This window comes from Piliocolobus tephrosceles, chromosome 5 (assembly GCF_002776525.5).
Source record: "Piliocolobus tephrosceles isolate RC106 chromosome 5, ASM277652v3, whole genome shotgun sequence".
NCBI lineage: Eukaryota > Metazoa > Chordata > Mammalia > Primates > Cercopithecidae > Piliocolobus > Piliocolobus tephrosceles.
The window spans coordinates 85,082,765-85,097,143 of record NC_045438.1 but is presented as its reverse complement, the minus strand read 5'-3'; the positions used below and the strand labels follow the sequence as shown (position 1 = coordinate 85,097,143).

General features: G+C 38.6%; 1 protein-coding gene across 1 annotated transcript in view; it reads left to right on the top strand.

The window, feature by feature from the left end:
* ZNF292 (zinc finger protein 292) overlaps nt 1–14,379 on the top strand; it is a 106,443-nt gene that overhangs the window by 78,380 nt on the left and 13,684 nt on the right. The window contains exons 7-8 of the mRNA XM_023205245.2: nt 7,094–7,230; nt 9,407–9,548. Of these exons, the coding sequence (XP_023061013.1) occupies nt 7,094–7,230; nt 9,407–9,548 (279 nt within the window). The remainder of the gene's footprint in view (nt 1–7,093; nt 7,231–9,406; nt 9,549–14,379) is intronic.

Here is a 14,379-nt window from a genome sequence, read left to right as displayed (position 1 = left end):
GTGTACAAGTGTCTTACCCTTTGACTCCAGAGCAATAGAGAGGAAAACAAAGCGATTGTAGGTAAAACATAAGGATATGTTAAGGGAAAAGTTGAGATACAAGACAGAGAAGTAAACTAATAGAGCTTGCTTGATCCTCTTAGACCGAGAGGTATTGTCATCAGTCTCAAAGCAGAATAGCTCATACAGAAAGCTCAGTGCCACATGAGGTTTGTAATGACAATTGTGTAATATTTTTTTCCTTGAGAATAGACAAATAGGAAGGCAAGTGGTAGGCTTGGACCAAGATTAGAAATAAACCTGTTGGGTTTCCTTATGTGAGGATATTGAGGATACTGGGAAGAGTAATGTCAGACAGTTTGTAGGCTAGATGGAGTAGAACCATGGTCTATAGCGTAGGATATTATATCATTATTAGTTTGGACTTCGACTAGTCTATATATTTTTTTCTTTATTATTTCTTTTATTACATGTAATTGAACTTTTAATTGATACGTATGAAAGCAAAATAGAAGACTGACATTTTCTTATTAGTTCAAAATAACTAGATAAATTAATTTGCAGATGCATAAAATTTATTGAAATCACCTTTGACACGTGTGTAACTTATTAAAAAGAAATCATTAGTTATTATGCTCCTACATCTCATATTTTTCAGTGCCATGAAAGCTTTTATTATCAGTTCAGTCCCTGCCCTTAAAGTCTATCTGTCCTCCCTTCCCCTTCCACAGATTTGTATTAAGTGAATGATTTTTTCTGTATAAGCATTGGCGGGGAGTTGACGGGAGGTGGGATTTAAAGGTGAATAAGGCATAGGCCCTTCACTAAAGAAGCATATCTCCTATTAGGAAACTGACTGTCTAAACATAGAGTTGTTGGGTTAGCTTTGAAGTTGAAGAGTATGAATTTGTGTCTCAAGTAAAAATCCATTAAAAAAAAAAAAATCTGTATTTCTAGCTCTCTGAATAATCCAGTCTTGCAATACTGAGCCTAAGTTCCTTCTTGGTTTAATTATCCAGAGTTGAGTAACAGCAGTCCAGCCTGCTCTGGGATATGATGGGGAAAATTCTCTGTGAAGACCCTGGGTACCTCTAATGTCATGTGGAACTATTTCCCTCCCCCCACTTCTCATGTTAAGCAGGTAGAATTAAGACTTTTCATGTTCATAAGCAGGGTTCACTAAGGCCTGTATACTCTATCCCAGGAAAAAACTAGATCATATACTGCAGAACAGGACAGATAGGTGTAAGTCTACACATATATAGTAACATTACTTTGTTTAAAGTCCCTTGTTACAAAGTAACAACATTACTTTGTTAAAAGTCCTTTTTTGCTTAGAGATTGCTTGCTCTTTTATGTTTCTGTTATAAACACATTAGAAACTTGTTCATTGTTCCGTATGAGGTGAGTGAATTAAGATTTACTGATTTATTGTCCCCAACCCAGAGACATTGCCCCCTTTAGAAGAGGTGTGCACTATGTCCTGTCTCACTTGCCCACCCTACTCTTTGTCCACTTCATTAATGTACGTTACTTGCCTGGTTCTTACAAGTATTTGAGGTTTGGTTTTGTTTACGTGTTCCTTAAAGGATAGTGGGAATAGGCTTTGTTAGAAGGAGTCAGCAGTGGCCTGGATTGGTAGTGATCTTTCTGAGATCTTTGTCCAAGTGAGGCAAGGGATTGACTGTTTCCCAGGACCCTTTCAGTGTGATAGAAATAGGAGCTAGTTGATACTCCATAGGTTGTTTTAAAAAAAGAAAAGAAATAGCAGCTGGCCTTGGTAGATGGCAGAGGAATAGGGCTGGGAGAGATGAGTGTTTATCTGGCCTTTCTGGAAGGAATGAACTGGATTCTTGGTATAGTAGTAAAAAATAAAGTTAGCAGTGTCTAGATCCAATATTTCTATTCATTTTATCATTAAAATAAATATAGAAGTTTAAAAACAAACTTTCTATCTTGTATCTCTGTAGCTGTCTCATTTCCCCATTTAACACTCCACTAGGTAATTATTATTAACATTAAAATTTGGTATATAATCTTTCTGACTTTCTTCTATGCAGATACATGTATTTTTAGTACTTAAAATCACATACACACTCCCTGGTTGCTGGCCACTTTTCCCGCTATTATTGTGGACATGTTTCCATATCATTCCATATAGATCAACCTTATTTCTCATGGCTACATAATTCTATAGTATGGATTTGTAATATCTTTAACCAGATTGGTGTACACTTACTTATATTGTTGCTTTTTGCATACATCCGTGTATCCTTGTGGGGAGCGTACTGGTAGGGTAAATTTCTGGAAGTGAAATTGCTGGATCAAAGAATCAGCACATTTTAAATTGATAGGTTTAAACTATCCTCCAGAAATGATTATGGCAATTTGTGTTTCCAAAAACAACATGTGAAATATCTTCTTAGATATTATTAGTCTTAAATATTTGCTAGCCCAAAAGTTACTTTTGATTAACTCTTGATTTTATGTTTTCTTAGTTATGACAGGTTTAACATTTATTTTCTATATGGAAAGCAGTATTATTTTGATAAGCAAATTAGTTATTTTTTAAACTTCTTTTTTGTTTGTTCGTTTGTTTGTTTGTTTTGGGGGACAGAGTCTTGCTCTGTTGCCCAGGCTGGAGTGCAGTGGTGTGATCTCAGCTCATGGCAACCTCTGCCTCCTGGGTTCAATTAATTTTGCCTCAGCCTCCCAAGTAGCTGGGACTACAGGCGCACGGTGCCGTGCCTGGCTAATTTTTTGTATTTTAGTAGAGACAGGGTTTCACTGTGTTGCCCAGGCTGGTCTCAAACTCCTGGGTTCAGGCAGTCCTCCCACCTCGGCCTACCAAAGTTGCTAGGATTATACACATGAGCCACCACACCCAACCGAAACTGTTTTTGAAAGGTGATTTCAGCCAATACTTTTTAAAAGCATACGTTGTAAATTCATATAAAATATTGATAGTGTTCTATTTTTTTTTAATGTTTGGCATAAAGAGCCATGTTAAAACATACAAATTATTATTTACATCTTTGAAATAATTGTTATGCTGTACAAAGGGACTTTATTCAGCATAATGTGTCTTTAGCAAACAGATCATCCTAATTGGTTTTAAGTATTAAGAGTTCTAAATTTTCTGGTATTTAAATTTTTGCTCATTTGTCAAAGCAATAGAGAACAGTTCCTATATAGGTAATATACTGATAATCTCTGAACTTTGCTTCTTTGGATTTTTAAATCTTGTTCATTGGTGGCTATGCTTCACTTTTCATAATTTTAATTCAGTCATTTACTACTTTATATATGACTTCCTTATTCCTACATTATATTTAATGTCATATTTTTTCAAGACAGCCATCTAGTGGCAAATCAGAGAAATAAAGGATCCCAAGTACACCATAAAAATTGTTTCATTAGTATGCCTATGAAAAATGAAGTTTGCTCTGTTAGTGAATATAGCAAATGTTTCCGTTGGTATGTTGCATGTATATGAAAAAATACACACAGGTAATCACACATTTATATTTTTAAATATTAAGAGTAAGCTGAGCGGGTGCAGTGGCTCGCACCTGTAATCCCAGCACTTTGGGAGGCCGAAGCGGGTGTATCACATGAGGTCAGGAGTTTGAGACCAGCCTGGGCAACATGGTGAAACTCCGTCTCTACCAAAATACAAAAATTAGCCAGGCGTGGTGGCACTTGCCTGTAATCTCAGCTACTCGGGAGGCTGAGACATGAAAATCGCTTCAACCTGGGAGGCGGAGGTTGCAGTGAACCGAGATCACACCATTGCCCTCCAGCCTGGGTGATTGAGTGAGTCTCCGTCTCAAAAAAAAAAAAAATAATAATGAGTAAGCTAATAATAGTAATAATATTGGGGAAGTAAATTTCTTTCCTTATACATAATAGATAAATTTGGTACCATATGAGCACTCAGCAAGAGTGGCTTAGGTTTTATTTTTTATTTTGTTTTATTTTTTATTTGTTACTTTTCTTGAGACAGAGTCTCGCTCTTATTGCCCAGCCTGGAATGCAGTGGCACCATCTCAGCTCACTGCAACCTCCACCTCCCGGGTTCAAACAATTCTCCTGCCTCAGCCTCCCAAGTAGCTGAGATTACAGGCACCTGCTACCACGGCTGGCTAATTTTGTATTTTCAGTAGAGACAGGGTTTCACTATGTTGGTTAGGCTGGTCTCGAACTCCTGATTTCAGGTGTGAGCCACTGGGCCCACCCTAAGGGTGGCTTAGGTTTTAGAAGAACAACAAAAATGATAAGATTAAAAATAAATCAGACTTTCAAGAAATAAGGATTTTTATTAAACCTGAGCAAGTAAAAATCCATATTTAGCAGCATACGAATATGTGGCCTTAGTATGCCTGTGCACATGGAATTCTGGAAAGAGCACAGACTCTGAAGCTAAACTTAGGTTGACATCTTGACTTTGCCACTAAGTGCGTAACTTTGAGCAAGCAACTTAATCTCTTAGGCCTTCTTTCTTTAAAAGAAGTATTAGCATTGGCTGAGCATGGTGGCTCATGCCTGTTATCCCAGCACATTGGGAGGCCGAGGCGGGTGCATCACGAGATCAGGAGATCGAGACCATCCTGGCTAACACGGTGAAACCCCATCTCTACTAAAAACACAAAACGTTAGCTGGGCATGGTGGCACGCACCTGTAGTCCCAGCTACTCGAGAGGCTGAGGCAGGAGAGTCGCTTGAACCTGGGAGGCAGAGGTTGCAGTGAGCCGAGATCACACTGCTGCACCCCAGTCTGGACAACAGAGTGAGACTCCGTCTCATAAATTAATTAATTAATTAAATAAATAAATAAATAAATAAAGTAGTAGGTAGCATCTACCAGGCAAGCTGTTTGTCTGGAGGCAGTGCAGTTTGTCTGCATGAGTGTGACAGGGTAACTGTTTAAAACTAACATAACTTTGAATAAAATATATTGTGATGAAGTGGAAAGAGCTTGTTTGTTGTTATTGTTGTTGTTGTTGTTTGGGTTTTTTTTTTTCTCTGTCACCTAGGTTGGAGTGCAGTGGTGCAATTTTAGCTTACTGCTGCCACCTCTGCCTCCCAGATTTAAGTGATTCTCCCACCTCAGCCTCTTAAGTAGCTGGGACTACAGACATGCATCACCATGTCCAGCTAGTTTTGGTATGTTTTAGTAGAGACGGGATTTCACCATGTTGGCCAGGCTGGTCTCGTACTCCTGACCTCAGGTGATCCACCCACCTTGGCCTTCCAAAGTACTTGGATTACAGGGGTGAGCGACCGTGTCAGGCCAGAGCTTGGATCTTTGATGTCAGCCAAACTTGATTTGATTTGTGGCTCAACCACTCAACTAGCACATTCATCATACAGATGGTCCCCCAGTTTATGATGGTTCAACTTAGTATTTTTCAGCTCTACAATGATGTGAAAGTGATACACATTCAGTAAGTTTCTGGACATATGATGGGGTTACATCTAGATAAACTTACTCTGAATTGAAAATATCTAAAGTCAAAAATGCACTTTCAACTTACATTATTTTCAACTTAGGATAGGTGTATTAGGATGTAGCCCCATCATAAGTCACAGAGCATCTGTATATAGAATGTTAGTGATAATACCTACCTAGTGGGAAAGTTATGGTTAATAATATACATAAAATGTCTGACCATGTGTTTAACATATTGTAGATATTTTTAAATCTTTACTTTATAAATATATATCCTTCAGTCTTTTTTTAATTTGCTTAAATCAAGCTGCTTATAAAGATTTGTTGAAAAAGAGTCAGAGGAGTAGTGGAAAGAACACTGTACCGGGTAGTACAACACTAGATTTCAGTCTTAACTCTTCCACTAACTTCATAATTGCTTTAGGTAGTCATTTATGTTGAACACACGATGTTTTTTTTTTGTTTGTTTGTTTGTTTCTCTCTCAGTGTTTTCTAAGAAGGCCTGATTTAATGTGTAAAATAGAACCTGTGAATCTACTGCCCCACAGCACTTATCCTCATTATCAAAGATTGACCTCAGGATTACCACCATTCTCCATTTATATACTTGTTGAATCCTAAACACATTACATTTTACACATATGCACATTTTTGCTTACTCAATATTTTATGAAAGAGAGAAAATCAACTAGGAGAGGCATAGTCTCCTCTGTGGTACGTGAGCGCTAATGGTCTGTTTTGTCTTTAGTTCTTTTTGCCATCTGTCAGTTGTACCATGTTGGAATTAATCTTTCTATTCTTTGGAACACCGGTAATTTGTGATTGTATGCTGTTTGTCACATCCTTTGTCTTATAGCAGATGCTTGTAGCAATCACAGATAAAGTCTCTTCGTTTTATGTAGTACATCACTGTGATGAGGTAATAAATTTTAATATTTAAAAAAAATCATAGATGTAAGTGCATCATTAAATGAAGCAAGTTGCCTTCATCTAGGTTATATGTACACATGCATGACTTTTGGCAAGCTTTGAGATGGAGTATATTTATATGAAAAGAAAAATAGTGGAGATTTATAGAAAGTTGAGGTGAGCTTATTTTAAAAGTCGTAGTTACATAAAATGCTTAACATTTTATTTTTCTCTCATGAATAGATACGTAGTTTATTAGTCTATACGCAGTGTACCTCTCTGTGTCTCTCTGTTGATTCTAATGCTTGTTTAAATCAGTGGATAAAAGGGGAAAAAATAAAAGTGCTGTAGTTTTTTTTTCATGATCAGATCTGATTGAATGGGTAGAGAGTGCTTATAGTTATCATCAGTTGTTACATATAAATGCTTGTAAATTCTTAAATAGTGTTTCTTAATATTCTTAATATTTCTCCGGTGTTTCTTAATATTCTCAGAATTACTATGTAAATTTCTACTGGCTATAAAGAAAGGTGTTTTGTTTTGTTTTGTTTTAACTGCAGCCAATCTTTGTCCCATAATGACAAATTTTGACTGACTTGATAGTGTATGAATTAATGGTATTTTATTCATGAAAACGATCTGTAAATATCTAATGAAAAAACCAAAGGTATATTGCTCTGTATCCTAATATAAAACCGTTTCGTGGCATATTTCTGTTGGCTTTTTCTTTAGATTTCAGAAGTTGATTGCAAAGATGCACTGGAAATGATCTGTAACTTAGAATCTGAGGGTGATGAAAAAAGTGCTCTTGTCTTATGTACTGCATTTTTGTCACGTCAGCTCCAACAAGGAGATATGTACTGCGCTTGGTGAGTTGATTTTATTTTTTAAGAAACCTTTGTTACATAAGAATACAAAATAGGCTGTGAGAATTCATATGACTTAGGAACATAATTTAAAATCTTCTTAAGACAAAAGGCTTATATTTAGATATTACATGCTGGGCAAACTTATTATCAAGTAGTTGTTACAACTCTAAAAACTTTGTGTATTAAAGGCCACACATTTCCTTAGCATGCATACCAGTAATTATCTTTGGTCAGCAAAATTTTAAGTGTTAGAAAGCGAAAGAAAGACTTGTTTTGTCCAATGCCACCATAACATTTTTTAGATATGTAAGCAGTACATTTCTTCTTATGGTACATTTTCAACTGGGCATAGCTTGTTATATGTAATCCTTTGGGAGGCTACAAGAAACAGAGATGTTGATTTCAGTTAATGAAAAAACTGAAGATCATCTGCTTTAAATTAGCTTTCGCTAACACTGACAATTTATCTGGTCAGTCAACAGCACTATAATTCTTCAGTGTTGTGTTCATATTATGGGAACACATAAGAAAATTTGGTTTATAAAATTCCAACATTTAAGAATATTTACCAAATGACAGCATACAAATGAATAATAGAACAGCAAGGTAAATCAATGATTGTGTAATCAATAAAGATCGAAGCTTATAAAAGATTTCTAGGCCGGGCGCGGGGGCTCAAGCCTGTAATCCCAGCACTTTGGGAGGCCGAGATGGGCGGATCACGAGGTCAGGAGATCGAGACCATCCTGGCTAACACGGTGAAACCCCATCTCTACTAAAAAATACAAAAAAAAAACTAGCCGGGCGAGGTGGCGGGCACCTGTAGTCCCAGCCACTCGGGAGGCTGAGGCAGGAGAATGGCGTGAACCCGGGAGGTGGAGCTTGCAGTGAGCTGAGATCCGGCCACTGCACTCCAGCCTGGTCGACAGAGCAAGACTCCGTCTCAAAAAAAAAGATTTCTAAGCATTGAGCCTTGTTATGAAGGAAAAGTAGTATATGCAATACAGAGGATTGGTATGAAAGGCAGAAAGATTCTGAAGGGAGAATAAGTAAGATATATTTATCCAGGACAAGTGTAATAGGTTTTCTAGTTATACTACCAGAAAATCAGTGATGACTAAAAAATTAGTATGTTATGTTGGTTTTTACAAAGGCATCAAAAGCTGAGTTTCATATGCTAAGCAAAAGCAGTCCATTATAAGCTCTTGAAGGGCAACATAGAAGTTTATGTTCAAGAAACACTGTTTAAGATAAGCAGTTGTGAGTTGATTGACGACTCAATAGTGAGGGCAGAGTTGGACAAGGAAGTAGCAGTACAGACTTCAGACAGAAAATCAACTGGAAAGCCAGTAAATCAACTGGGAAATTACTGTGGCATAGATTAGTGTCTTTTGGGTTTTTTGTCAGCATTGGTTTTTATATGCATCTGGTAATAATAACCTTATTATCAATTTTAAATTTGTTAGGAGATAAAAGAGAAATGCTGTTTAAAAATCATGTCATTGATATATTTTATATATATATACACACACACGTACACACACACACATATCTTGAGCTTTCTTATTACATAAAGTTCACACGTCACTCAAAGTTAACATCTATGTAACTCGTTTAAATGTTAAATGCTGGCCGGGCACAGTGGCTCATACCTGTAATCCCAGTACTTTGGAAGGCTGAGGTGGGCAGATCACCTGAGGTCAGGAGTTTGAGACCAGCCTGGCCAACATGGTGAAACCCCATCTCTACTAAAAATAAAAAATTAGCTAGGCATGGTGGTGCGCACCTGTAATCCCAGCTACTCAGGAGCCTGAGGCACAAGAATCGCTTGAACCTGGGAGGCAGAGGTTGCAGTGAGTGGAGATTGCGCCACTGCACTCTAGCCTGGGTGACAGTGAGACTGCCTCCGAAAAAAAAAATGTTAGATGCTTTCCTAGTAAAAGGTAATGCTTCTCTGGGGCTGAAAAATATTAATAAAATGATAAATCATATCCTGATTTTATTTGGTATTTAGATAGTTGGGATCTGTTTTCTTGCATTTAAACTTAAGCATGCATATAGGATTGGAATATAAAACCAGTTTTAATTTCAAATGTAATGACTGGACTGATGTGGTCCATGATTATTACATTACTGCTCCAACTTTTCTTACTATAACTTTTTTTTTTTTTTTAAGGGAACTTACTCTCTTTTGGAGTAAATTACAACAAAGAGTAGAACCATCTATACAAGTGTACCTTGAGAGGTGTCGTCAACTTTCTTTGTTAACGAAAACAGTATATCACATTTTCTTCCTGATTAAAGTTATTAATTCAGAGGTAAGAATAATCAGAATATTTTTAAGGTTAAAATGTATACATTATCGTTAATAAAAGACTATAACTTTTATGATTTTGGCACCCTTTTCAGTGATTTTTAAAATGTTTCATTTAATCCTTTGAACATTTTCTTATTAGTCCTTTAAGATACTTGATACAGAAAGACTTAAAAATGCAGTTGAGATCCAGGGGCTTGTTCTTACTTACCCAAAAGAAAAGTAATATATGTAATACTTAAATTATATCATTCTTCTGTTTTGGTTCTAGGTGTTATACTACTTACTTTGATAATTTGACTATAGAAATTTAAAAAGTAGGCTGGGCACAGTGGCTCACGCCTGTAATCCCAACACTTCGGGAGGCCGAGGCGGGCAGATCACAAGGTCAGGAGTTCGAGACCAACCTGACCAATATGGTGAAACCCTGTCTCTACTAAAAATACAAAAATTAGCCAGGTGTGGTGGCGTGCACCTGTAATCCCAGCTACTCAGGAGGCTAAGGCAGTAGAATTGCTTGAACCCAGGAGGCGGAGGTTGCAGTGAGCCAAGATCATGCCGCTGCACTCGAGCCTGGGCAGCAGAGCGAGACTCCATCTCAAACAAACAAACAAACAAAAATTTTAAAAGTATAAAGAAGAATATATAGTGCTAGGTTCCTTTGCTAGCAGAAGGGAAGATTACATTATCTAACATTCTACAAACAGCCACAAATACAGATGTTTGTGATAAAACAAACATCTCTTTTATTGTGTAGCAGCTGAGATTGCAGGAATATTTGTGCTCAAAAGGTGAAACCTAAAAACAGGAACAGAAAGCTTGAACTGATACTGAGTCTCACCTAACCTGGAGATTGGGATATGTTGCTACTTGCAGTAACTAAGTAGTTGGAAGTTTGATATTTACACAGGGACGGGAGATAGCTATATGGAGATAAGATCTTGGGCCAGGCCAGGGTGCTCACGCCCATAGTCCCAGTACTTTGGGAGGCCAAGGTGGGTAGATCACCTGAGGTCAGAAGTTTGAGATCAGTCTGGCCAACATGATGAAACCCCATCTCTACTAAAGTAAGTGGCGCCTGCCTGTAGTCCCTGCTGAGGTGAGAGGATGGCTTGAGCTTGAGAGACAGAGGTTACAGTGAGCCAAGATTGCACCACTGCACTCCAGCCTGGGCGACAAGCAAGACCCCGTCTCAAAAACCAAAAGTAGTCCGGATGTGGTGGCTCACGCCTGTAATCCCAGCATTTTAGGAGGCCAAGCTGGGTGGATCGCTTAAGCCCAGAAGTTCAAGACCAGCCTGGCCAACATGGCAAAACCATGCTCTACTAAAATTACAGAAAATTAGCTGGGCATGGTGGCAGGTGCCTGTAGTCCCAGCTACTCTGGAAGCTGAGACACAAGAATCGCTTGAGCCTAGGAGATGGAGGTTACAGTGAGCCGAGATTGCACCACTGCACTCCAGCCTGGGAGACAGAGTGAGACTTGGTCTTTAAAAAAAGAAAAAAGATCTTGAGCCAGCTCTACTTGTCTGCTTGGGTAGGTAGATCTGAAACAACCACCCCCCACCACATAAAGACACACACGTGCACGCATGCATGCACAAGCACTACACAAAGCTGGAACCTGTGAAGTTCTATAATTTTATTGAAAAGGTAGACTAGAAAAATAATACTGTCTAACACAGATGGATGGTAGGGAATTTTAGGTATGTCCAACTGGACTCTGAGTCAGAGGAGGAAATTCTTCAGGAAGTTATAACTACAAGTCTACCCTCATACAGATTTGGGAGCCACATTTACCCTAGCTGTATAGTTCAGAAATCCCTATGCCAAGTAAGTTAATGTTCAAGAAGGTGAGGATGAATACCTAAGGTTCCTGCAGAAGGAAATGCCGAACTGCTTTGGGAGGGACATATTGTCAACTCAGGTGTCTCATAAAGCCCTGCTTAACATGAGTTCACCCTTAAGATTTATAAAGATACAAAACTATCTGACCTGAGTGCTTTTCAGCAAAGGAATAATAGGATTACTTGCCTAATACTTTAAATAATATAATTATGGAAAAATCTGGGAAGTATTTATATTTAAACACTTAAAATAAGGAATTAAAGTATGAGAAAGACAGTATCAAAATGACCAAGCATTGTAAAAATAGTCAAAAGAACATTTGGAAATAAACATATATAGTTATTGAAATGAAAATTTTAACAGATGGATTTATACAGATTAGACACAACTGAAGAGTGAGTTGATGAGTAGAGGTTGCATATGTGTTTCTGTTTATTACTATTAAGTATTAATAAATGAGAATTCCAGTTTCGTAAAGTTACTGATTTTCTCATAGTAACCTTTGTAGAAATGCAGTTGGTTTCCATTTAAATGTACACAGAAAACACCTTCCAAAGGTGCTACCATTGTGTAGAATCTAAAAACTGAGATGCAGCATGATTAAGAAGTATTTTTAAATGAATGTATAATTGTTTTTGAAAGGAAGGACCAAAAGATACTCCCCTATTCCTCTTCATAAGTACCCTTTTAAAATCTGTCATTGGTCGGTAAGTCTTAGATGTGTCTTCATTTTTCTCTCCTAAAAATAATTTCTCTTCATTTTCAGGAGGAAAGAATATGAATGAATCCTGCTTCCCAGTTTTTCCTCTGTCACCCTTGTTAACTTGTCCTGATTTTTCATTTATTTATTGCGGTGCTGCAGTTAAAAAATGAAGTCGCTGGGCATGGTCACGTGAGCCCCAGATTTCAAGACCAGCCTGGGCAACATAGCAAGACCCTGTCTCCAAAACAAAACCAACAAAAACCTGAAAGGGACCAATAATAAATTTCTTATGAAACTACTATGCAGTTTTAAATTATAGATTGTGCCACTAACTAAAAAACAGCACGACAGAGTAGAGTAGAAAGAAGTTGAAACTAGAATCCAAACTGGGTATAAATCTTGACTTGGAATTGACCTTAATCACTGTAGGTTTCATTACTACTAAATCAGATAAATTGAGGAGGTTAGGTAAAAGTGACCATCCTTCTTCAATCTTACTCCCTACTCATAAAGAGACCATGGTGGGCCAGAGGATGGGGTGTAAAATACTAGACAAGAGCTGCGCTGTCCATTATGGTAGTCACATTTTAGTTGCTGAGTAGCTCCATGTTGCTAGTGGCTATGCCAGATATAGAACTGTGCTAGTGGACAGCACAGATATAGAACATTCCCGTTATCACTAATAGTTCTGTCGGGTAACACTATTCCAGAGAATTTGGGTTCAGAATTAGAGTATATAAAAAAGCAGTTAAAAGTATGAATAGCTTTGGAAGTTGGCAGTGGCAGCAGCCGCCTTTTCTGTTGTTGCTTTTGTTGGTTGGTTGGTTGGTTGGTTGGTTTTTGAGAGAGTCTTCCTCTGTCATCCAGACTGGAGTGCAGTGGTGCAAATCACAGCTCACTGCAGCCTCAACTTCCCAGGCTTGAGCAGTGCTCTCACCTCAGCCCCCTAAGTAGCTGGGACTGCAGGTGTGTACCATCACACTTGGCTAATTTTTTTATTTTTTGTAGAGATGGGGTCTCACGATATTGCCCAGATTTGTCTCCAACTCCTGGGCTCAAGCAATTCTCCCTGCCTTGGCCTTCCAAAGTGGTAGGATTACAGATATGAGCCACCACACGTGACCTTCACAGCAGCCTTCTTGACAGGGATAGTATGCACCATGGTAATTGCTCTTTGCCCAAAAACCTTGCTTCTTGTTGCAAGAAATTTTTTTCCTTTTGTTTTTTTACTTTCTGAAATCTGATCAAGCAGAGGTTTTATCTGAAAACTAGAATCATAGATTATTACTATTTTAGGACTGAAGAGACCTTAAAGTTAAGCTATAGTGATTAGATTTTGGTGTAATAACTCTCATCATTTTCCACATAGAGGTTAACCTCGATGTAGTGATTTGGATTAACTGGTAACCCCTTTTTTTCTCTTTTTTTTTTTTGAGACGGAGTCTCGCTCTGTCGCCCAGGCTGGAGTGCAGTGGCCGGATCTCAGCTCACTGCAAGCTCCGTCTCCCGGGTTCACGCCATTCTCCTGCCTCAGCCTCCCGAGTGGCTGGGACTACAGGCGCCCGCCACCTCACCCGGCTAGTTTTTTGTATTTTTTAGTAGAGACGGGGTTTCACCGTGTTCGCCAGGATGATCTCGATCTCCTGACCTCGTGATCCGCCCGTCTCGGCCTCCCAAAGTGCTGGGATTACAGGCTTGAGCCACCGCGCCCGGCCTTTTTCTCTTTTTGATATGGAGCCTCCCTCTGTTGCCCAGGCTGGAGTGCAGTGGTGCAATCTCGGCTCACTGCAACCTCCATCTTCTAGGTTCAAGCGATTCTCGTGCCTCAGCCTCTCGACTAGCCGGGATTACAGGTGGACACCACCATGCCCAGCTAATTTTTGTATTTTTAGTAAAGACGGGGTTTTACCATGTTGGCCAGGCTGGTCTCAAACTCCTGACCTCAGGTGATCTGCCCACGTCAGCCTCCCAAAGTGCTAGGATTACAGGCGTGAGCCACTACACCCAGCCAACTGGTAACCCTAAAAAAAAAAAAAAAAAAAAAAAACCTCCAGGAATTGAAGACTATCAGCCAGCTACTCATATGTTAATTTAAAATACAGTTGGCCCTCCACATTCATGGGTTCCACATCAGTGGATTCAACCACCTACGGATTGAAAATATTTAGGGGTCAGATGTGATGGCTCACATGTAATCCCAGCACTTTGGAAGACTTAAACCCGGGAGTTTGAGGCCAGCCTGGGTAAACAGTGAAACCCGATCTCTACCAAAAAAAAAAAAAAAA